Below are 25,001 nucleotides of genomic sequence, written 5' to 3' on the forward strand. Positions count from 1 at the left end.
CGCCGTTGGCGCCAGGCTCATGTTGGACATCAGTCCTGGCGCCATAGGCGCCAGGCTCATAAGGGAAGTGTTTGGTGCACTTACCTGAAGCAGACCATGCTGCACACTCACCTGATGCAGACCATGCTGCATGAAGAACCAAGCCAACTGAGGCTTAGGAGGGACTATTTTTCTGAAGGAACTATTTTGTTACTTGGGTGGGGCTGTGGAAGAATACTCACCTGGAACTTCTTCCAAGGCTATTTAAGCCACGCCCGGACAGCCACACGTACTTCGCGTTGTTCTGCATCCCAGCAGCTGAACGCTCACTGTGTCTGCTCCTGCACCTGGACTCCAGCCACGCCCGCCTCGAACCTGGAACACCTGTAAGGAAAGAAGAGAAGAGAAAGGTGAAAACCAAGAACTTATTCAACCTTCTTACCTGTATCCGGAATCTTCACGCCAGCATTCCTGAAGGAAGACTTCCATTTGAAAGCACCGCGTTGCTTTCTGCAGCGCCGCGCTTCACTCACCTGTTCCCGAGACGCCGTCCGGCTCCATCGCGGCTCTCAGCACCGGTCGCCACATCTCTGCACCTAGGGGAGAGAAGAAGAGACAAAAGGTGAGCAAGGGAACACAAGAGGAAAGCCTGATTTTCAGCCATATTACTTACCGGCTATTCTTGGTGAGCCATTCCACATCTCTGGTCGGCGCCACATCTCTGGCAGGTACCGCACCCCGGCCCCTATGGGGAAAGGACAAAAGACATTACTGGGGAATTATAAAGACATTTGGAGGGGTCGCCCTCATCACTAACTCACCTGATTTTACCACCAGCAATTTAACCCCTCAACGCATCGCCTTTGTTCTGCACCTGAAATAAAGGACAGAAGAAACAACATAAAAGGAGGCTCACACTTGAACTTTTGCATCTTCATACTCACGGCGCATCGCTCAGAAAAGTCAATTGGATTTGCCAGCGCCATTCTGAAAACCAGTGAAGTAACTGGACGAACGCGCGCCCCTGCACCAGAAGCAGGATGGAGTGTTCATCCTTTCAAACCATAAGGTGAGCTTAAACCGGGGGTTTTGGAGGAAGTCAGAGAAGAACAAAGGGGGAAAGGGGGGAGCTAGCACACTATTCAGCAGACAGTTAATCCCCTTTCTCATCTGCAGAAGGATATTCCTACGGGCCAGAGAAGCAAGATTTGGGGGCCCTGTTCAATCGGTGGCCCGAATTCTGCGCATCACGCTTGAAGAGGCCACAGCAACCCAGACCAGACCAGCGCCTCCGTGGGAGCCAGGTGAGCGTTACAGAGGATCAATAGAAACAGAAAAACGATAATAGATGCTGAACATGCGTAGATTATGCACCAATACTTTAGGCTCCACCATTGGTGTCTCTCCACACGTCGTTGATTCTGCTCAATTTCTGGAACTGCAATATGCTCTGTAGACCACAGGATTGCCTGTAATTACTTTTAAGGAATGAAAAACTCATTTTATTCAATCAACCTCGTTAAATGCTCTGGTAGCTGTTGAATTGGCTCCATGATCTCCTCAAGTAAACGACTGATTGCCGGACGATTTATAGGATCTCGCATAAATACATAAGTGTTGGTATTCCTTCAAACAAGATAAGGATGAACTTGAAGCAAATAGTAAAAGATGATGACAAGTACCTTATGGGCATTATCATTAGATAGGACCATCGGTACGTTTGGAGAGATGTTCAGGTAATTGTCTGATCTGCTCTAAAATTGCTGCCAATAAACGTCTAATCGCCGGGCCATTTTTAGGATCTTGGACAAAAGTATGTATATCAGTGCTCCACCCAACAAGAGCAGGGTAACTCTGAGTATAAATATGAAGACAGCAAGAATGTGTCTGTGTATGTCAACATGGGACAACACCATTGGCACCTCTAAAGAGAAACTCAGTGAGAAACAAATCGGAGAACTGCTCCTTCTTCCAGTCGTCAAACAGAAAGTCTAAATTAGACATTTTTCCATTTACTTCGCAGTCCACAGCCCAATGTCAGCAAACTCCTCTGGCTCAAGAACAGTAACTTCTCACTCCTTGCTATAGCAGCTACAAAGAGTGTTTCAGGGGAGCCACAGTCCAAAGGTATGCTTTTGTCTATATACTGGATAATCTTTGCGTCCTTCTTCCTCGTCATCGATCTAGTCTGCACATGCTGAACCTCTTCTTCTTGACTTGCTTCCAAATGGGTTGGGGATAGGTCTGCCTCTATATTGTAGACTTTCACATCTCCTAGGTGTATCCAAGCTCGTCTCCCTTTGACCTTGACTGCTGATAGAGTAATATCCTCAACCACTAAAGGGCCGCTAAATTTTGGCCCCTGTCACTTTCTCATGAAGATCCTTATTAGAACCTTATCTCCAGTAAATAATTTAGGTACACATAGTCTATCAGGTCCGGTTGCTGTATGGTCTTCATCTGTGTTCTGAGATCGACACCCCGTCCGCTTGACTTGATCTGAAATGACAGAGATGTTAGCGGTCTTACATGTTAGGTATGCACATAGCTCATCTCCTAACAATTTTGCAGTTGTCTGGGCATCACTCCCAGTCCTCCATGGAGGAGTCAGAGGTATTCTCATTCACCTCCCAATCTAAGAAATACTTCTCAAACTAAAAACACTACAGTGCCAGTCCAGCAGAATATGTGCATGGACCAGCTTAAATCCATCTCGTAAACAGGCACACTACCACTATCATATACCTATAACCATTACAAACCTGCAGCATATCAACATAATCAATAGGCTAAGAAAATGCTGAGAAGGACCATTATATCGAGGAATTACTCCTCAGACTGTTCCCAGTGTGTGCCCAGCAGTAAACCTTTGACATACGATGCAATTTACTAAATATAAAGCAACATGTTCTAACAGGTTCCATATGAACCAGTCCTCCACAATGGTAGCTGCAAGGCTCTCCCTAGTAACATGCACAGGGTAGTGTAGCTGTTCTAACACCACCCTTAATAAGACTAAAGGCATCACTGGTTTACCAGTGCTGTCTTGTTGCCATAGTGCTTCGGAAGGGGATAAAGAATACCCCCTCCGTGTCCACAATTCCTTTTCTTCCTGTGGAGCTCCACCTTGAACTTCCACTAACTGGGTTTGCGATAAATGATTAAAGCTTTCATTTACAACCATTATTACAACCATTTTCTCTTTCACATCAGGAGTATAAAAACAAAAAGAAAATCAGAAGAATATACAACTCTTTTGGCCTCTTTGTCTGCAGCTTGGTTGCCACATTAAATAAAGTCAGTTCTCTTAGTATGTGCTGCTAACTTAACTATTGAGATGTCTACTGGGAGTTGCAGTGCTTTAATAAGCCTATCCAATAATGCGGTGTGTTGCACTGGAGTGCTGCCCGCTCTGAGACAGCCCCTCCTTTTACAACGTGCTAGCCCTGCATGCACAGTTGATGTCACATAGGCAAAGTTGCTGTACACCGTCACTTCCTGCCCTGCGTGATTCTCGAGCACAACAATAAGCCCCACCAATTCTGCAGCCTGTGCTGAAAAATGAGATGGTAGTCTTGCACTCGGTACCACTTCAAATTCCCCATTGGCTCTGTGTCTTACCACAGCTGAGCTTGAATGCCTTTCTCCATCAGTTTGATCGATCCTTGAAGAACCATGAATAAAGAGAACCTCCCCAGCTGCTAGAGCATTTTTCTTTACCCTCAGAATCTCATCATGAAACTCTTCATAGTTTGAGCAATCATGCATTTGCTCATCCTCTGCTAGTGGTTCAGCTACAAACATTGCAGGGTTCGCCATTTTACACCAGACTATTTTGATCGCTGGGTTCGATATAACCACCTCATAGACAGAAACTCTTTGAAATGTCATTGTTGCCTTAGGTTTCTCCAAAACTGCAAACAAAGCATGCTCAACAAATAAGGTCATGGAACACCCCATCACTATGCTTGCAGATTTCTCGATAGCCTACGCGGCTGCAGCCAGTGATTGTCATCAAGGGAAGTGATCCCTCATAACTGGGTCCAAAATCCCTCTATAATATGCTAAGTGTTGTACCCCAATGTAGTTCCCTGTGTGAGTACTGCTGTCATGGCTGTCCCATTTGTGTGCGAGAATAAAAAGAACTCCTCAGTATAATTGGGAATTCCTAAAACTGGAGCTGTACAAATTGCCTTTTTTAATTCATCAAACCCTTCCCCCATTTCCTCATGCCATTCAATGTTTTCCTTATTCACCTGTGCCTTCTTCAGGGTCTGCAAAAAGGATCTTGTGTATGAACTATAATCAGATACCCATGCTCGAACATAATTACACAGTCCTTAAAACTGTTGCATTTGCTTTATCGTGTGCGGTTTTGATGCCTCAGCTCTTTCAGGTGTAACTTTCTTTCCTTGATCTGAAATGAATTGTCCTATATACAGCACCTCTTCCTGACAGTACTGCAACTTCTCTTTATCCACTTTACATCCTTTCTCTGCTAAAATAATCATTAGCTGAATCAAGTCTTGTCTGCACTCTTCCTCTGTTGTACTACAGACTAAAATATCATCTACGTATTGCAGAACAACACTTGCAAATCAATATTGCTTAGGGCCATCTGTAGGACCCTATTGAAAATTGATGGAGACTCACAATACACGTGGGGTAAATGTGTACTTTTCAGCTTAGTCGGACGGAACGTGAATGATGTAAGATCTTGGGAATCTTTATGCAATGGTATTGAGAAAAATACATTTTTCAAATCAATCACCGTAAAATATCGTGCTTCCGGAGGAATGCTGCACAAAATTGTTGCCAGATTCAGAACTAGAGGAAACTCTGCCTCTACAATCTGGCTAATTGGCCTCATGTCCTGAATTAAACGTGATGATCCACCCTTTGATTATTTACATACACTGCGATATTACATGGTGACTCTGACATCACCAAAATACCTTGTTCTATCATAGCCGATATAGTCGTAAAAATACCACCGTCTGCCTCTCGAGACATGGGATACTGCCTTGCTTGATGTAAAATTGTCCTGGTTTTCAACTTTATTTTAACTTCTCCCACCCCCTTTAGCAGGCCTACATCATAAGTGCCTGTAGTCCACAAAGAAATTGATATGGTGTCCCTGTCCTCATCAGAAAATGCAGGATGCTGCCCACTATCATCTTCTGTAGAACCTCTAGTCTTTCTGTCCTGATCCAATACGTAATGCTCATTTTGAACAATACTTCATTATCTGACGGGTCGCCTTTAAACATATCCTCGTCAGTGACATCAGTCAATGTATATCCTTCCCCAATAGCAATCAATGTTCTCCATGGCCTACTTTCCCATCAAATCCTTTGAGCATGGACAATTCCCCTCGTACTGTGGTTCCTGCAATTCCAAGGGAAATACCTGCCCCACCCCCTCTTCATCCAAAGGTATCTGTGGCCTGAAAAAAAGGATCCGGTATTCTCATAGTCTTGCCCACTAAAGCAGGTAACCACGTTAGCAAAATATAATGGAAAACTTCATGTTCTAACGGCGCTCCTTGCAGACCTATTTGCTATGTAAATGCCATGATGAATTTGCCCACATTTAAATAATGTATTCCTGGCATTGAACACACTATGCCTTCATCAGTGAAGGAAATCATCATATTTAACTTTGTCATCAAATCTCGGCCCAGTATATTAACTGGTGTCTGCCTTGAATACAATAATGGGACAGACATATCACATTCTCCCATAAAGATTGGCAATTTATCAGTGAAAGGAACTCTACTTGGAGCTCCAGAGAACCCTTGAGCATTCATGGCATTTCCTGATAATGAACATTTTCCCTCTCGTATACATGAGCAAGTTGCCCCAGTGTCTACTAAAAAGAAAAGGATTTGCCTCCTATGGTAACAACAACCCTTGGTTCCTCTTGAGGATTTGGCATCACTGATAGTACTGAACACATCAAGTCACCCTGTGAGCTGTCCTATTGTGGGTACATATGTATTCCCACACCTGGGAAAGGATTCCCACCCTTGATGGTGACACCCCCTACTCTAGGAGTCAATAGCTGTCCAGTTTTTGTGCTCTGCTGTATCTGCATGGGTGCATGCTGTAACTGCCCTTGCTGTGGATTCAATGGTGCTTGCTGTGGCTGCTGTGCCTGTTGCATTTGCGCCGCTTGTACTTGATACACTGTCTGGTCTTGGGCAAACCCATCCCTACCTTCTGGGCTATGTGCTGGAGGATAAGCTGTCCCCCTCTTTAGAATTACCCATTCTATACATACCCTTGGCCCCCACATGATCATGCAATGTGCCCTGTCATTCCACATGTCCAACACACAGGGAGGGTCTTCTAATTAGTCCTCCCTGCATGCCCTGTTTATCATTCTGCACATTCTGAAAACCACCTTGGTTATTCTGAAAGTTTCCCTGGCTATTCTGAAAGCCTCCCCTAACTTGGAAGCCTACCCTACCTCTCAACATGTATCTGTTTCCTTCTTAATCTGACTGCCGTTGGTTATTCACCTGTGGCATACCTTCTGTCTGTTGTGATCCTAGCCTTTCTCCGCTAGCCAACATCACCCCTTCTATAGCATATTTCAGCAGCTTCTTCTGTACTAATTTGGCGTCCTCGAGCTTCCTAGCATCTTCCCTCTTTCGATTTTTCTCTTCCAACAATCGACAATGATTTGCAATGGTCAGCTGTATTTCTGGCCATGGCTTTGCTTCAATACCCACCATCTTCTTGAGCTGTCTCTGTACCTGCTCTGGCAATCCCTGACATAGAATATGATAGAATACAGGTATCGATTTCCCCCAAGGCTCTCGAGTTCCAGAGACAACTGTTCCTGAAGTTTTTTAACTGTAAGCAAGCAGATCATCACATTCCTGCATCTTGCGTGCCATAATTGCGCCCATATCTGATGTGTTGGGCTATTGTACTCTAAGCGCTTTCTAGACTGCCGCTCTATAATTATTAAATGGCGCTCCATCATGCGTTGTGTTCTGTGATGTGACACTTGGATATCCTGCTCTCGGCCAAATGTTGTCAGCCCTCTCCCCAAGAATAACTGCTAGAAGACCCTTAATGTCCCCTTTAGCTAACATGTTTCCTCCTGTCATTTTTTCCAATTCACAGATCCATTTCCCAGCACCTGCAGTCAAACTCAGGAGCTTACACCTTAAATTATCCTTAACCATCTGGGGCCTCTGGATATACTGTTGTCTGGCCCCTCCTTTTTCTAATAAGGGGAATTGTGTAATCCCAAAATCACAATCGGCTCCCATCGTCTGCCTATCCATAGTAGGGACAATGGTTCCTGAACGCCTGCTCCATGGTAATGACCTCAGCCTGCTCACATATGGTGACGATTCACCCCTCTCACTAAGAGGTCACCTTTTAAGTCACTCTTTACGTGCCATAGGCTCTAGCGTCCTTTCTTTAGGGAGGTCCAAATCCAACCACCTCACTTCTTTAACATTCTGAAAACACCCCTCGGAACCGCACGCAGCAACACTCTCTTCCTCACAGAAGGTTCCCCTGTCTTTGTCTTACATCTCTTGTACCAACTAGTATGGACTTCATCCTTCTCGTCTCTGTTTAGCGCCAGCCTGTCCAAAGACAAGGCTCTATGCTCGAGGCTAAACTAGCTTTCCTCCTTGCCTTGTAATTGGGCAGTTTCAGATCGATCGTCTTTCCCTTTATTTCTTGATTCACTTTTTGTCCTCATTTCCCGATAAGCCTTCTCAATTCTATCTCAGATGCTTCATATCTCCAAATTCTCCTCTAGATTTACTCTAGAGGGTCCTGGCATCATTTCTTGTGACGGGAGAAACTCCTCTATGTCTTCCCATAATACTACTGGACTCCATTCCATTAACTCTTTCTCAATGCGATCGATGTCGCGTGCCCTCTGTCTTTTCGTTTGTTCCAATTCCTCATCAAATTCTCTTTGTGTCTTTGCTTCCTCCCTAACCCTTTCTTCTTCCTGTCTTTTTGCTTCCCTTCTTTCATTTGCCCTATGCACCTCTTCGTCTCTGCGTCTTTGCATTTGTTTGTCTCTTAATTTCTGTTCTTCCTCTTCATCTCTTTTCCTTTCAATAGTGTCTCCTTCTTCAATTGCTTTCTGCATACTGTCATATTTTCTTTGCTCTTCTGCTCTCTCTTCCTTTCTTAACTGTTCTTCCTGATAAATGTGTTCCCGCCTTTGTGTACTCTTTCTTTTATACTCATCTTCTCTCAATCATTTCTCTAGTTCCCTATCTCTTTTTATCTTGCTCGTCTTGATCTTCCCCTTGCCTTACTTCCTCAATGCTCTTCCCATCAAGTTTGAGCAATATCTGACCGCCCATCCATTCATTCTGTATGAACGCTCTCTCGTCAGATTTGTCTTTTTCTACATTCCATCGCTTAATTTCCTGTTCTTTATCTAGGGTCAAATTTGGCTGTTCACTTTTCTCTTTGCCCCGTGGGACTTTAGAGATCACATCTCTTTCTGGAGTGCTCTATGGGCTCTCATCACTGCTATTACACAGGTCGCTCATGTATCGGATTACTGTATCGTGTTGCTGCTTTAAGCTCCCTCATTGGATACAATCCCTCATTTTTCACACTATCGCCATTTACTTCAGGCGCAGTAGGTGGAGCAGAAGGCTCAGCACCCCCCTCCTTACACTGGTTAAGCATCCAAACTTCAGGAGGCAGGTCTTCCTGTTCCTCCTGATACATTTTCCAAAGCTCTAGTTAGCTAACCTTTTCTCCAATTACTTTCCTGTGTATGCAGTGTGCAAGTATGTGGTCATGTGTTGCAAAACTCCTTTTACCAGTGATCCTCCTTGTGGCCATGGCATGAACATTTTATCTGCTATGCCCTTAACCCATTCTGCACTATATTGCTTAAGCTTGGGTGCATGTTTTGGCAGCTGTTTGCACAAGTGCATGAGCGGAGTAACATCCTCCATTATGACAAGTCACGATTGACTGTCAATACTTACTATTGTTTTACAAAAAAAATACTTCTCAGAAAAACAATATAATATGAGCATGCACCAATCATCGCCACACTAAACCTTTATGTCTCAGTTTAATTCAATCGACTTATTCAGTAGAGACCATTAATGACTAAATAAATAAATATTCTACTCTCAGCCTTTTACCATAATCTATTCTTTGTCTCTCCTCGACATTTCATATTTCCTTAATACACACAATACATACAATACACAAAAGCCAGACTGGCCGGCCCCAACATCTATCTCATTTTAGCACTCCTCGCTACTTATTCATGTCCCAAAAAAAGAACTCGATGGGGGTGTAAGTTATCTCCCTTAGCGAACCTTCTTCGCTCGTAGCCTAGGTATATCCGCTTGGATTTTGAAATAACTTCTTCTAGACGTCCCTTGGATGTAGGATTATGGGCTTAATCTATGACGCTCCTTGTCATTCATGTACCTCTAAGTGGTGCTCTTCATCATTAACTAAGTACCCCACCAACCCTCTGTTACTTTCTTCCCACTATCACTTTCCCCACTTAGTTTGCCTACAGCTCATTTTTTGCCACCTTTCTCAATCTGTTCACCATTCGCTTGTCTGTTCCTGACCCTTGGTATTGTCTCCTCAACCGGCCACCTTAACTTTCTGTCCGCTCAGCTGCCTTTAGAAATCAAGGGGGGAATCCTGTGAAAGAGTGGCCCGTCCCAGCTATCTCTCTGTCTTGCAAGAACTTGTTTTTGGTTGATAACCAAAGGGAGCCTTGCGGTCCTTCAGCTAAATGGCAGAGGACATCCAATATTTCCGATACCCTTAAAAGCCTACTGGGTCGACGGACCTTTAACCATCCTACCTCTGTTACCACATTAAATCATAGACCTGGGCCCTTTAAGACAAGGTAACAATACTTAGAGATGGATCGGGATGCAGAATTTACTCAAACATCAATAATCAAAACGACTCAGGAAGTTGGCAAAATTCAGTGCTGTTTTATTTGTAATTATCTAAAACAGGGAGTTACAACAGACATCTACGGACGGCGCAAAGTACGATCTCAATGCATTTCATAAAAAACATAACTTTTATAGTCAGAATTTGTCATCATTGACGTCACACTACGTGGCAAACTACAAAAAACAACTTGGCAATATGATAGGCATACAGGGAAAATCTAAGTATACATTCCATACTAAAGGGGTTGTGATTGGGTTTCTAACATCAGGTGGACAACTAAGCCCTCCGCTAGTGTAAGTCATCTACATCATCACAAAATACACGACGATTCATTGGTTACACAAACTAAAGGGCTCTCTGTTACATGGCCATCTACAATTGGTTGGCATGCTTGTACCCTTCTGGAATATTCCACATGCTGGCAGCAGGCAGGCTGGTACCCCAGGTGCTGGGAGGGTCCGCCTGGTCATGCCTCCCCACCCAATTAGCCTGACATCCATCATTACTCTTGCAGTCTGCCATTCAATTAAGGCTTTGAACTTGGCCTTGTAGAAGCTCTCTGTGCCTGAGAATAAAAGGGATTGTGGCATGGTCTTATCTTCTGGTTTCAGTGTAGCTCGACCCAAACTATATTTTCATCTGACCATGTAACTGGAGACCACGCTTTCGAGATCTCTGCTGCTTATAATACTATTAAATGATGAACTCTTGATGCCTTCAGTGTTTTTTCATCCTGCTTCAAACAGAAGTTTGCTTCTTTCTCACATTCATGTAGCTACATTACAGACAACCAGGCTCACAGTGGCCTCGACTCTTGTTGCTGGGCCAGCCAAGCCTTTCTTGAATTTTTCCTTCGCCATCCGTTATTTTCCAACTCCGCCACACTCAAGCCCTTCCCATTTGCGCGGTATAAGTCTTGCTAAAGTGCATCGTGGAACATCCAGTATAAATACATTCCTATGTAAATACATCGGTGCATCACCGCAATCTATTCACTACGTAGCCAGCCTCACGATTATTTTGTCTACTTGCGTTACAGCATCTGTACACGTGTAAAATGACTTTGCATTTTCTCCAGCATTTCCTTGCATACATCTTCATTTCGATCCCGTTCTTCAACACCTCTTCTTTAGATTTTATAGAATGTCTATGTTCTTGCGTCTTGTGTATTTTTCAGGGTGCGTCAGTTCTGCTTCGCATGACATCAACAGTCTTCATTCTCGTTCATTTTCACACTTCTTCCGGGACTCTGTCCAGAAGAACATCATTTCTTCCATAATGCACATAGGGTTTCCTCATTGGATAACTTTTTTCAAGAATTCTTTTCAGTACAGGAATTCTCACTGGTACTGCACGCGTCACAATTTCCAGTTCCCAACATATAGGAAACATGGGGCCAGATCTTTTTGTAGGGGCTTTTGGCTCTTCCTCTATAGGCCCTATGCAGTGCTAGAGCAAACAGGAACCTGTGCCTATAAAATAGCCATACCTGAAAGAAACCAAAATACCCTCCTCTACCACGTAAATCTCCTTAAGCAGTGGAAAGAAAATCCTTCAGCCGCCACCTCCTCTATATTGTCTTTTTGGTACCCGAGGAGATAGACAACTCTGAAGTTATTCCCCAAGAACTATCTAAACAGAAACAAGAAGACTTGAATGACCTTATTATGGCATTCCCCGATGTATTCTGTGAGAAGCCAGGGAGAGTACATGGTACTTGTCATATTAAAACTCCAAAGGGAAAAGTGGTCCATTTGAAACCATATAGACTTCCAGAAGCACAAAAACAAATAGTGGTTGAGGAAGTAATGCTGAAGGCCAACATTATTGAGCCCTCTTCGAGTCCATGGTCCGTCCCTATTGTGTTGGTAACTAAACCCGATCATTCTTGGAGATTTTGCGTAGACTTCAGGCAGGTTAATGCCATCTCTGCCTTCAATGCCTATCCTATGCCACGCATCAATGAGTTAATAGATAAACTTGGAAATGCCACCTTCCTGCCAACCCTAGATTTAACCAAGGGATATTTCCAGGTCTCAGTATATGGACCTGATAAGGAAAAGACAGCTTTCTCAACACCAATAGGAGTATTCCAATTCAAACTGCTCCCTTCTGGACTACATGGGGTGCCAGCCACTTTTCAATGACTTATGGACATGATATTGCAGCCCTACTCCAATTTCTGTCGTGCCTATATTGACGACATAGTCATGTGTAGTAAAACTTGGTAAAACCATCTTTTCATCTTTCTACTATTAGGAGAACCCTTAGAAAGGCCAGCTCAACTGCTAATCCATCCATATGTAAACTGTCTCGATCGGCTTTGAAATACATAGGCTTCTTTGTAGGGAATGGTAGTGTCCAGCCCCAGCAAAAAAAGTGAAAGCAGTCCTAGATGACCCCACACCCAAGACCAAGAGAGACCTCAGGAATTCCTAGGATTGATTGGTTATTATCGTAGATTTATCACACATTTTTCAGACAGAACAGCCAGATTGACAGATAAGCTAAGAAATGCTGAACCCCAGAAGATTAATTGGAACGATGAGGATGATGCATGTTACAACAACCTAATACAAACTTTGTATCAGAACACAATCCTGAAAGTAGTGAACTTTTCTAAAGAATTTGTGTTACAAACTGATGCCTCTCTGACAAGGCTAGGAGCAGTTTTATCGCAAATATGTGATGGTTTAGAACACCCCATCCTATTCACTAGTCGTAAACTCTTCCCACGAGAAAATAACTTCTCTGTATTGGAATTAGAGGCCTGCTATTGCCCATCTAAGGTTCTACCTTCTAGGGAGAAAGTTCATGCTTGCCACCAACCATTCACCTTTAGTATGAATAAGTCAACGAAAGGACTCTAACCCTCGAGTCATGCAATGTTTCTTAGACCTGCAATCCTACTGTTTCACTGTGGAACAATGGAAGGGTAAAGACCAGGGGAACATCAATATCCCTTCCCGGTTGCCCTGTGAAACAGATGGGGCTACATCGCATAGGGGAAGGGTATGTGAGAAACAAAAGGGTGTCTCGCCCACTAGTCCCCAGGGATCTCCTTCTCGGGTGGCCAGGGCACCCGACTATCAGCTTTGGATCCAGACCGTGGGGGTGCACCAGTGCGGGAGGGTAACCTGGGTGAGGCAGCCGATGGTGCGATTTCCTTTTTTGTTCATGTACCCCATCTTATTTTGTAGGATTCTCTGATGTCCCTACTCCCCCTCTTTACACAAACCCTGGGCTGATGAAGGGGGTGACTGAGAGTAACAATACTAACATGGCCCATTAATCTGGTCAGCAAAGTCAGGCACTCAACTTCAAGTGTATACACCTTATACCAATTAGCTCTCCTCACATGGATAAAAGGCAGAGCCAAAAGACACACTCTGAGCAAGCCACAACACGAGTATGAGCAGGACTTCCGGGGTGAAGGCAAACCTACTGGAGCACAGCAACGGACCAAGGGACGAGAGCAGCGGGTCAAAAACCCCAAGAGTTCCCTGCTGGAGGTCTTTGCCTCTGACAGGCCACAAAAGACACGTGGAGAAGACCAGATCTTGCAAGTGAAGACTGTATTGTGTTTCAAGGACGTCAGTGACCCTCCCAGATTAACAGCAGAGTTGGGGAGGCAAGGCCAAGCCTGTTGTACTAACCTTGACTCGTGTAGGGAAATCATAAAACCAAGAAATAAACGCACCCAGCCGGTGAGTTGGTACGCAACATGAGAGACCAGTGTTTGTTAAAGACATTTTAAAGCGGCAACATTAAATCACAAGTGAAGGCTGCACACGTGTGGTGAGTTCCGAGGAAAGGCAGACCTGTGAATGAACTTTGAAGTAAAGACAGCTTTTGAATCAGCGATACTGAGTAACCGAGTGGTTCAGCGAAAACAAGTAGCCCTCTCGTAAGTCTCAGTGAAAGGTGCATTGTTTGTGACGATAAAGTGAATGAAGTAAAAAAGCAAAGTAAGCAGTATTACTACCTAAAGAAGGGGAGAGTGGAAGTTGAATCTTGAACTTTTAGTGAAAGTGGTCCTGCGGAGGTCTGTAAAGAAAGCCACAGACACTTGAAAGTCTTTGAGACCCAAATGTGGACTGAGCCCGGCTGAGGGAGATCTGAAGTGAAATAAGCTTGGAGAAGGGAGCCCCTTTGCAAGTTTTGTTGAACTTTGTGCTGAAGAGGTCTGAGCCTGACAGACGGGGGCCCATGTGAACTGTGTTCGAAGAAGTCTGAGCCCGACAGAGGGGGACCTATGTGAACTTTGTGTTGAAATATTATTTGAAGGTCTGAAAGAGAGACTTTAACATGAAAGGCCAGGTGGGCCTCTATACAAGTCTTGGAACTGTTTATTGTTTTAAGAACCTGAGTATGTGATCCTGCCTACAAGGACTGCCTTACTCTGTGTGGTCTAACGTGGGGAAGTGAGCTGATTCAGTTACATTTCTTCTTTTAAACACTGGTTTTTACTTTACATACATTTCTCCTTTATTCACTTTGTTGTGCGTTAGGACAGGCATTAGGTTTTGTTGGCAAAGGCCATTTTGATTTGACGGATTCTATTAGAACTGTTTTGTTTATCGTTTGATGATCAAGACTACTCTCATCTTAATTAAAGGGCAGAGTAGGAGTTTTCCAACCCCAGAAATTTCAATAAAGGTTTTACAAACTGTACCTATTGCGTCATGCTTGTGACACCATGCCTCCCCTACAAACAACAATAACAAGGAATGAACCTGGTTGTCTCAGCATCTCTGAACTGCTTCAACACCAGTCTGGGAACCTTTGATGCCGTCCAAGATGCTGCACGTGAACCTCCAGATTTCTCTCTGACCTTGATGCTCACCTGCCTCTCTATCTCTGGGTGTTGCTCAGCACCGCTAAGCAGTATCTACAATTTCTGATTTTTCCAAAAACAGCAGAGTTGGGCTGAAGCTACTGAAAGGATTCAGTCAGGAAGGGATGCATCTTCAACTGTATTCTGGCCTTTTCCTGAGTATGTACCACGTCATCTTTCTAGATATGCTACTGGTCACTGGACCTCAGGCCACGGCTTCTCTGAACTGTCACATTTCAGGCCACCTATTGCCTCAGGCAGGTTCTTGCCTGGGCTGGATCGACTCTTGTGCCCAATGACTCTGGCACCCGGATGATGGCAGGACTGATGTTGTGGCATTTCTGACCTCGGCTTATCCACTGAAAGCGTGTAACTTCTCATGTTATAGCCATAGGGTCCAAGCATGGGTAGCAGGGAGTGCTTTAAGTGGGCCAGAGCTGTAAGGGACTGAGTCCCAGTATGTCTCCAAAAACGAATCTCTCTGTCCACTATGAAACATCTCGTCAGAGCAGAAATGACCAATGTCTCCAATTTAACTGACCCCCGCCTCAGTACAATGGGGCAGTTATCCTTAGCGCCCGCTGGGCTGGGAAGCATGCCGATTAGGACCCCTAGGTGCATCCTAGTGGCCTTCACTTCTCTTGGGATCACCGAGTTGTGCTTTTGAGCACCCAGTTGCCATGAGTCCTAGAGCTGTAAAGCAAGCTGTAAAGAGGAACACGTGAAGGCAAACAAGAGGTGTCTAGCCAGTGCCTCATACCTAAAGGTTGTCACTGACTAAATGAGTATGTATGACTTGTGGTTTGCAGACATCTACTTAACGGGGTGCGAGGGCACATGGAATGAGCAGAACGGCCGGGCTGCTATATGTGCTCGGAAGGGTTTCAAGCTTCAGCCACTGTCACAGACATGTCTGTCAAATATGAACCATGTCTTGTCAATCTTATGTACGGTCTTTGATTTTATGAAAAGCAGCCACAAAACTACAGTTGTGCTATTCCCCCGCCCCTTTACTCATGCCTTGTTTTAGGGCAGAATTAAGATGCATAGGGGCTTGTGGGGGCTAGTTTCAAAATGAAGTTTCGGGGCTATCGTACCTACCCTCCCAATGTTAGAGTGTCTGAGGCAGCTGAGTGGTGCAGAGTTTATAACAGAGATGCAAGTCCAGTGTGGGATTTCCCTGGGTTTACTAATTGAGGGTGAATAACATGAGCCCCACCTTCCACTGCCTTATTGCCCGCACCAAGAATCTGAAAGCAGAGTAAAACATGTCAAGTTATAAAGTAACATAGTTTGGAGAGGTCTGGCAGCGACAATGAAGACTGTTGCCTTCCTGGTGAATAAGTGCATACTGTAAGTGCCTCCTGGCGGCTTCATTCTGTGTCAAAATCCTAGATAAACCAATGGAGGGGGAGGAGGGGTTATTGCAGATTATCACGAGACACGTTTGCTGGCCTCTGCATGGCAGAACAAAGAAAGGTAGCCAATCAGGGATGAGGCAGAAGCTGAGTGAGAAGAGCGTTATTCACAGTATGCGAACCTGACACAAAATACACGTCTGCAGGTTCTCACTATGTGTTGTTTGCGGCAGAGTGCCTCCTCGTTTTCACATTATACTTAAAGCAAGGATAACAGGATTCCCATGGGACTTCTTCTGCATTTTGGTATTGCAATGTTTTGCCTGGTGCAGTCCCAGGTTAGGGCAGGGGAGTGTGCAGCCACTCCATGGGTATTTCAGTGCTGTTATTGGTGCATGGCTGGAGAAATCAGGATGCCAGGCGGGGGCAGTTGCTGGGCTCAGCATTGGCAGGGCAGTGGTTAGTTCGGCCTGCAGGGGGCGCGCGCCCAGGCTCTTCTGGGTTGGTATGGAAGTTGAGTAGTTGTGCTGCTTGGCTGGGCAGTGCCCGGTGGAGGCATGCTACAGCTCAAGTGGTGGTTTTTCTGGGCGTTCAATTATTCTGGGGTTTGCCCCGCAGCAGCAATACTGTCTAGAAAGATACAGGGTGGAGCAGTGGTGTGCTGCCAGCTTTCACGGATGCATGCTTGTGGGAAAGCGCCTTGCTTTTCAGTACTTGCTTGTGACATTTTCTTTGCATTGCCTTTTCTGCCTCATATTTCTGTTCTTCTCTCTGTTCCCATTTTCTTTCTCAGCACGAGCGACAGCACATCCGCAGAGTAAGCACGGGCTCCCCCTTCCCCTTGGGCCCCGGGTTCCCCCTTCCCCGTGTTCCCCGAGCTCCCCCCTCCCCGTGTGCCCCGAGCTCCCCCTTCCCCGTGTGCCCGGGTTCCCCCTTCCCCGTCTGCCCCCTTGAAGTCTCCCATCTCTTTCCAAGTGACTCTCTCCCTCTTCCCCCCATAGATTAACCCTCTACCACGCTGCTCGGGTTTGACTCTCCCATCTCCCCTACTATTTCCCATAACATCTCCTGTAGACCCCCTCGTGTTTCACAGAACCCTCCGGCCTGACCCCTGATTCCCATGGACACTAATCATTTCTCTCTGCACGCCATGGAGTCTCTGATCTCTCACCAGTGGAAACTGGTGCATTGTACCCGCTCCACCTGGAATGTCTTTGCACCCTCTGGAAAGCCGACTCTCTCCCATGGGCACCGCTACTTCCTCTCTCCTCCGCCTCTCCTCCGCATGGACAGTCACAGTTATCTCTCATGGATACCGCTGCTTCCTCTCTCCTCCGCATGGACAGTCACATTTCGCTCCCATGGACACTGCTACTTCCTCTCTCCTCTGCATGGACAGTCACATTTCTCTCCCATGGAGACCGCTACTTCCTCTCTCCTTCACATGGACAGTCACATTTCTCTCCCATCGACACCACTGCTTCCTCTCTCCTCCTCATGGACAGTCACATTTCTCTCCCATGGACACCGCTACTTCCTCTCTCCTCCGCATGGATAGTCACATTTCTCTCCCATGGACACCGCTACTTCCTCTCTCCTCCGCATGGACAGTCACATTTCTCTCCCATGGACTGCACTGTTTCCTCTCTCCTCCGCATGGACAGTCACAGTTATCTCCCATGGAAACTGCTGCTTCCTCTCTCCTCCGCATGGACAGTCACATTTCTCTCCCATGGACACTGCTACTTCCTCTCTCCTCCGCATGGACGGTCACATTTCTCTCCCATGGACAGCAGTGTTTCCTCTCTCCTCCTCAGGGACAGTCAAATTTCTCTCCCATGGACAGCACTGTTTCCTCTCTCCTCCGCATGGACAGTCGCAGTTCTCTCCCATGGAGACCGCTATTTCCTCTCTCCTCCACATGGACAGTCACATTTCTTTCCCATGGACACCACTGCTTCCTCTCTCCTCCGCATGGACAGTCACATTTCTCTCCCATGGACACCACTGCTTCCTCTCTACTCGGCATGGACAGTCACATTTCTCTCTCATCGACAGCACTGTTTCCTCTTTCCTCCTCAGGGACAGTCACATTTCTCTCCCATGGACAGCACTGTTTCCTCTCTCCTCCGCATCGACAGTCACATTTCTCTCCCATGGACACCACTGCTTCCTCTCTCCTCCGCATGGACAGTCACATCTCTCTGCCATGGACACCACTGCTTCCTCTCTCCTCCGCATGGACAGTCACATTTCTCTCCCATGGAGACTGCTACTTCCTCTCTCCTTCAAACGGCAGTCACATTTCTCTCCCATGGAAAGCACTGCTTACTCTCTCCTCCGCATTGACAGTCACAGTTCTCTCCCATGGAGACCACTACTTCCTCTCTCCTCCACATGGACAGTCACATTTCTCTCCCACGGACAGCAGTGCTTCCTCTCTCCTCTCCTCTGCATGGACAGTCACATTTCTCTCCCATGGAGACCGCTACTTCCTCTCTCCTTCACATGGACAATCACATTTCTCTCCCATGGACAGCACTGCTTCCTCTCTCCTAGCATGGACAGTCACATTACTCTCCCATGGAACCTGCTACTTCCTCTCTCCACCACATGGACAGTCACATTTCTCTCCCATGGACACCGCTACTTCCTCTCTCCTCCACATGGACATTTACATTTCTCTCCCATGGACACCGCTGCTTCCTCCCTCCTCCGCATGGACAGTCACATTTCTCTCCCATGGACACCACTGCTTCATCTCTCCTCCGTATGGACAGTCACATTTCTCTCCCATGGACACCACTGCTTCCTCTCTCCTCCGTATGGACATTCACATTTCTCTCCCATGGACACCGATACTTCCTCTCTCCTCTGCATGGACATTCACATTTCTCTCCCATGGACAGCACTGTTTCCTCTCTCCTCCGCATGGACAGTCACATTTCTCTCCCATGGACAGCACTGCTTCCTCTCTCCTCCGCATGGACAGTCACAGTTCGCTACCATGGACACCGCTACTTCCTCCCTCCTCCGCATGGACAGTCACATTTCTCTCCCATGGACACCACTGCTTCCTCTCTCCTCTGCATGGACAATCACATTTCTCTCCCATGGAGACCGCTACTTCCTCTTTCCTCTGCATGGAAAGTCACCTTACTCTTCCATGGACAGCGCTGCTTCCTCTCTCCTCCTCATGGACAGTCACATTTCTCTCTCATGGACAGCACTGCGTCCTCTCTACTCTGCATGGACAGTCAAATGTGTCTCCCGTGGACAGCACTGCTTCCTCTCCCCTCCTCATGGACATTCACATTTCTCTCCCATGGACATCACTGCTTCCTCTCTCCTCTCCTCTGCATGGACAGTCACAGTTCTCTCCCATGGACACCGCTACTTCCTCCCTCCTCTGCATGGACAGTCACTTTCTCTCCCATTGACATCACTGCTTCCTCTCTCCTCCGCATGGACAGTCGCATTTCTCTCCCATGGACACCACTGCTTCCTCCCTCCTCTGCATGGACAGTCACATTTCTCTCCCATGGACAGCACTGATTTCTCTCTCCTCTGCATGGACAGTCACATTTCTCTCCCATGGACACCGCTACTTCCTCTCTCCTCCGCATGGACAGTCAAATTTCTAACCCATTGACACCACTGCTTCCTCTCTCCTCCACATGGGCAGTCACATTTCTCTCCCAGGGACATCACTGCTTCCTCTCGCCTCTCCTCTGCATGGACAGTCACAGTTCTCTCAAAGGGACATCACTGCTTCCTCTCTCCTCCGCATGGACAGTCACATTTCTCTCCCGTGGACACTCCTACTTCCTCTCTCCTCTGCATGGACAGTCACATTTCTCTCCCATGGACATCACTGCTTCCTCTCTCCTCCACATGGACAGTCACATTTCTCTCTCATGGACACCGCTACTTCCTCCCTCCTACGCATGGGCAGTCACATTTCTCTCCCATGGACAGCGCTGCTTCCTCTCTCTTCTGCATGGACTTTCACATTTCTCTCCCAGGGACAGCACTGCTTCCTCTCTCCTCTCCTCTGCATGGACAGTCACATTTCTCTCTCATGGACAGCAGTGCTTCCTCTCTCCTCTCCTCTGCATGGACAGTCACATTTCTCTCCCATGGACATGACTTCTTCCTCTCTCCTCTCCTCTGCATGGACAGTCACATTTCTCTCCCATGGACATCACTGCTTCCTCTCTCCTCTCCTCTGCATGGACAGTCACATTTATCTCCCATGGACAGCACTGTTTCCTCTCTCCTCCGCATGGACAGTCACAGTTCTCTCCCATGGAGACCGCTACTTCCTCTCACCTCCGCATGGACAGTCACATTTCTCTCCCATGGACACTGCTACTTCCTCTCTCCTCTGCATGGACAGTCACATTTCTCTCCCATGGACACTGCTACTTCCTCTCTCCTCCGCATGGACATTCACATTTCTCTCCCATGGACAGCACTGCTTTCTCTCTCCTCTGCATGGACAGTCACATTCCTCTCCCATGGACATCTCTGCTTCCTCTCTCCTCTGCATAGACAGTCCCATTTCTTTCCCATGGACAGCACTGCTTCCTCTCTCCTCTGCATGGACAGTCCAATTTCTCTCCCATGGACAGCACTGCTTCCTCTCTCCTCTGCATGGACAGTCACATTCCTCTCCCATGGACAGCACTGCTTCCTCTCTCCTCCGCATGGACAGTCACATTTCTCACCGATGGACACCACTGCTTCCTCCCTCCTCCGCATGGACAGTCACATTTCTCCCCCATGGACACCGCTGCTTCCTCTCTCCTCCACATCAACAGTCTCATTTCTCTCCCATCGACAGTGCTGCTTGCTCTCTCCTCCGCATGGTCAGTCATATCTCTCTCCCATAGACAGCACGGCATCCTCTCTCCTCTGCATGGACAGTCACATTTTTTCTCCCATGGGCAGCACTGCTTCCTCTCTCGACCGCATGGACAGTCACATTTCTCTCCCATGGACAGCACTGCTTCCTCTTTCCTCCGCATGGACAGTCACATTTCTCTCCCGTGGACACCGCTACTTCCTCTCTCCTCCGCATGGACAGTCACATTTCTCTTCCATGGACAGCACTGCTTCCTCTCTCCTCCGCATGGACAGTCACATTTCTCTCCCATGGACACCGCTACTTCCTCTCTCCTCCGCATGGACAGTCACATTTCTCTCCCATGGACACTGGTACTTCCTCTCTCCTCCGCATGGACAGTCACATTTCTCTCCCATGGACACTGCTACGTCCTCTCTCCTCCGCATGGACAGTCACATTTCTCTCCCATGGACACCGCTACTTCCTCTCTCCTCCGCATGGACAGTCACATTTCTCTCCCATGGACACCGCTACTTCCTCTCTCCTCCGCATGGACAGTCACATTCCTCTCCCATGGACAGCACTGCTTCCTCTCTCCTCGGCATGGACAGTCCCATTTCTCTCCGAGAGACAGCACTGCTTCCTCTCTCCTCTCCTCTGCATGGACAGTCACATTTCTCTCCCATGGAGACCGCTACTTCCTCCCTCCTCCACATGGGAAGTCACATTTCTCTCTCATGGACAGCAGTGCTTCCTCTCTCTTCTGAATGGACAGTCACATTTCTCTCCCAGGGACAGCACTGCTTCCTCTCTCCTCCGCATGGGCAGTCACATGTCTCTCTCATGGACAGCAGTGCTTCCTCTCTCTTCTGAATGGACAGCCACATTTCTCTCCCAGGGACAGCACTGCTTCCTCTCTCCTCTCCTCTGCATGGACAGTCACATTTCTCTCCCATGGACATCACTGCTTCCTCTCTCCTCTCCTCTGCATGGACAGTCACATTTCTCTCCCATGGACAGCACTGTTTCCTCTCTCCTCCGCATGGACAGTCACAGTTCTCTCCCATGGAGACCGCTACTTCCTCTCACCTCCGCATGGACAGTCACATTTCTCTCCCATGGACACTGCTACTTCCTCTCTCCTCTGCATGGACAGTCACATTTCTCTCCCATGGACACTGCTACTTCCTCTCTCCTCCGCATGGACATTCACATTTCTCTCCCATGGACAGCACTGCTTTCTCTCTCCTCTGCATGGACAGTCACATTCCTCTCCCATGGACAGCACTGCTTCCTCTTTCCTCTGCATAGACAGTCCCATTTCTCTCCCATGGATAGCACTGCTTCCTCTCTCCTCTCCATGGACAGTCCCATTTCTCTCCCATGGACAGCACTGCTTCCTCTCTCCTCTGCATGGACAGTCACATTCCTCTCCCATGGACAGCACTGCTTCCTCTCTCCTCCGCATGGACAGTCACATTTCTCTCCCATGGAGACCGCTACATCCTCCCTCCTCCGCATGGACAGTCATATTTCTCACCCATGGACACCACTGCTTCCTCCCTCCTCCGCATGGACAGTCACATTTCTCCCCCATGGACACCGCTGCTTCCTCTCTCCTCCACATCAACAGTCTCATTTCTCTCCCATCGACAGTGCTGCTTGCTCTCTCCTCGGCATGGACAGTCATATCTCTCTCCCATAGACAGCACAGCATCCTCTCTCCTCTGCATGGACAGTCACATTTCTCTCCCATGGACAGCACTGCTTCCTCTCTCCACCGCATGGACAGTCACATTTCTCTGCCGTGGACACCGCTACTCCCTCTTTCCTCCGCATGGACAGTCACATTTCTCTCCTGTGGACACCGCTACTTCCTCTTTCCTCCGCATGGACAGTCACATTTCTCTTCCATGGACAGCACTGCTTCCTCTCTCCTCTGCATGGACAGTCACATTTCTCTCCCATGGACACCGCTACTTCCTCTCTCCTCCGCATGGACAGTCACATTTCTCTTCCATGGACAGCACTGCTTCCTCTCTCCTCTCCTCTGCATGGACAGTCACATTTCTCTCCCATGGACACCGCTACTTCCTCTCTCCTCTGCATGGACAGTCACATTTCTCTCCCATGGAGACCGCTACTTCCTCTCTCCTCCGCATGGACAGTCACATTTCTCTCCCATGGACAGCACTGCTTCCTCTCTCTTCTGCATGGACAGTCACATTCCTCTTCCATGGACAGCACTGCTTCCTCTCTCCTCCGCATGGACAGTCACATTTCTTTCCCATGGACACTGCTACTTCCTCTCTCCTCTGCATGGACAGTCACATTTCTCTCCCATGGACACCGCTACTTCCTCTCTCCTCCGCATTGACGGTCACATTTCTCTCCCATGGACAGCACTGCTTCCTCTTTCCTCCGCATGGACAGTCACATTTCTCTCCCATGGACATCGCTACTTCCTCTCTCCTCCGCATGGACAGTCACATTCCTCTCCCATGGACACCGCTACTTCCTCACTCCTCCGCATGGACAGTCACATTTCTCTCCCATGGAGACCGCTACTTCCTCTCTCCTCTGCATGGACAGTCACATTTCTCTCCCATGGACAGCACTGCTTCCTCTCTCCTCTGCATGGACAGTCACATTCCTCTTCCATGGACAGCACTGCTTCCTCTCTCCTCAGCATGGACAGTCCCATTTCTCTCCCAGAGACAGCACTGCTTCCTCTCTCCTCTCCTCTGCATGGACAGTCACAATTCTCTCCCATGGACAGCGCTACTTCCTCTTCCCTCTGCATGGAAAGTCACATTACTCTCCCATGGACAGCGCTGCTTCCTCTCTCCTCCTCATGGACAGTCACATTTCTCTCTCGTGGACAGCACTGCGTCCTCTCTACTCTGCATGGACAGTCAAATGTGTCTGCAGGACAGTCACATTTCTTTCCCATGGAGACCGCTACTTCCTCTCTCCTCCGCATGGACAGTCATATTTCTCCCCCATGGACATCACGGAATTCTCTCTCCTCCACATGGACAGTCACATTTCTCTCCCATGGACAGTACTGCTTCCTCTCTCCACCACATGGACAGTCTCATTTCTCTCCCATGGACAGCACTGCTTCCTCTCTCCACCGCATGACAGTCACATTTCTCTTCCATGGATACTCCTACTTCTTTTCTCTTCTGCGTGGACTGTCCCAATTATCTTCAATGGGTACAGCCCCTTCCTCTCTCCTCCACATGGCCTGTCTTATTCTTCTCCCGTGGACACTCCTACTTCCTCTCTCCTCTGCATGGACTGTTCCATTTCTCTCCCAAGGACACTCCTACCTCTCCTCTCCTCCTCATGGACTGCCCCATGTCTCTCCTATGGACACTCCTACTTCCCCTCTCCTCTGCAGGGACTGTTCCATTTTTTCCCCCAGGGCACTCCTTGAGCCTCATCAGACAATGCCTTCAGATTTGGAATAGTCCTGTGTTTAAGCATGTTCACTAATGTTGCTGTGTGTATCTCTTAGTAGAATGTCAATGCCGCCATGTTTCTCCCAGGATAGATACACTTAGTCTGTCTCTGAATGCTCTGTGATAGATAGTTTCCCAACATCTCGTGTGCGTTGGGGTAGTAGAGCAGGTGCTTGCATTAGAATAACGAGACTGGCCTTTTCTGCAGTGCTTCTGCCCGGCGCACTTTACTCTTTATTAATACGTGAAAAGGGAAGCGAAGATGCGCACAGCTGTGAGGCTCGAGTACATGCTAGAGCCCTTCGGTGCACATCTGTCGGCAGGGGTTACACGATGGTCAAGTGGCATTTCCTATGCAGCAACAGACAACAAACCCGCAGGTCCAGAATTAACCGTTCTATGTGGGGGGATGAAGATGGGGGGAGGGGTGAAGGGCGGGTAAAAAGCATAGACAGAAGGGCTTGTGAATTTAAAATGTTGCAAAGGTGTAATGCTCTGAAAACAGGCCTGAGAAGGGGAGAAGACTGACTGCTAAAGGTGGGGCCCCCTGGGCAGAAGGCTGACTGCTAA

At 47.4% G+C, this 25,001-nt stretch overlaps 1 protein-coding gene across 13 annotated transcripts in view; it reads left to right on the top strand.

Moving 5' to 3' along the window:
• GRAMD1B (GRAM domain containing 1B) overlaps positions 1-25,001 on the top strand; it is a 1,544,984-nt gene that overhangs the window by 1,172,524 nt on the left and 347,459 nt on the right. For 8 of the 13 annotated variants that reach the window (XR_011274514.1, XM_069614100.1, XM_069614089.1 and 5 more), the window contains one exon: positions 16,909-16,932. The exons of the other annotated variants lie outside the window; for them this stretch is intronic. Coding sequence is in view for 7 of the 8 variants with exons in the window: in XM_069614100.1 (XP_069470201.1) it covers positions 16,909-16,932 (24 nt within the window). In the remaining variant the exon portion in view is untranslated. The remainder of the gene's footprint in view (positions 1-16,908; positions 16,933-25,001) is intronic. 13 annotated transcript variants of the gene reach the window in all.

The sequence above is a fragment of the Ambystoma mexicanum genome, chromosome 9, assembly GCF_040938575.1.
Source record: "Ambystoma mexicanum isolate Mex_15411 chromosome 9, UKY_AmexF1_1, whole genome shotgun sequence".
In the NCBI taxonomy this organism is placed as follows: Eukaryota; Metazoa; Chordata; class Amphibia; order Caudata; family Ambystomatidae; genus Ambystoma; species Ambystoma mexicanum.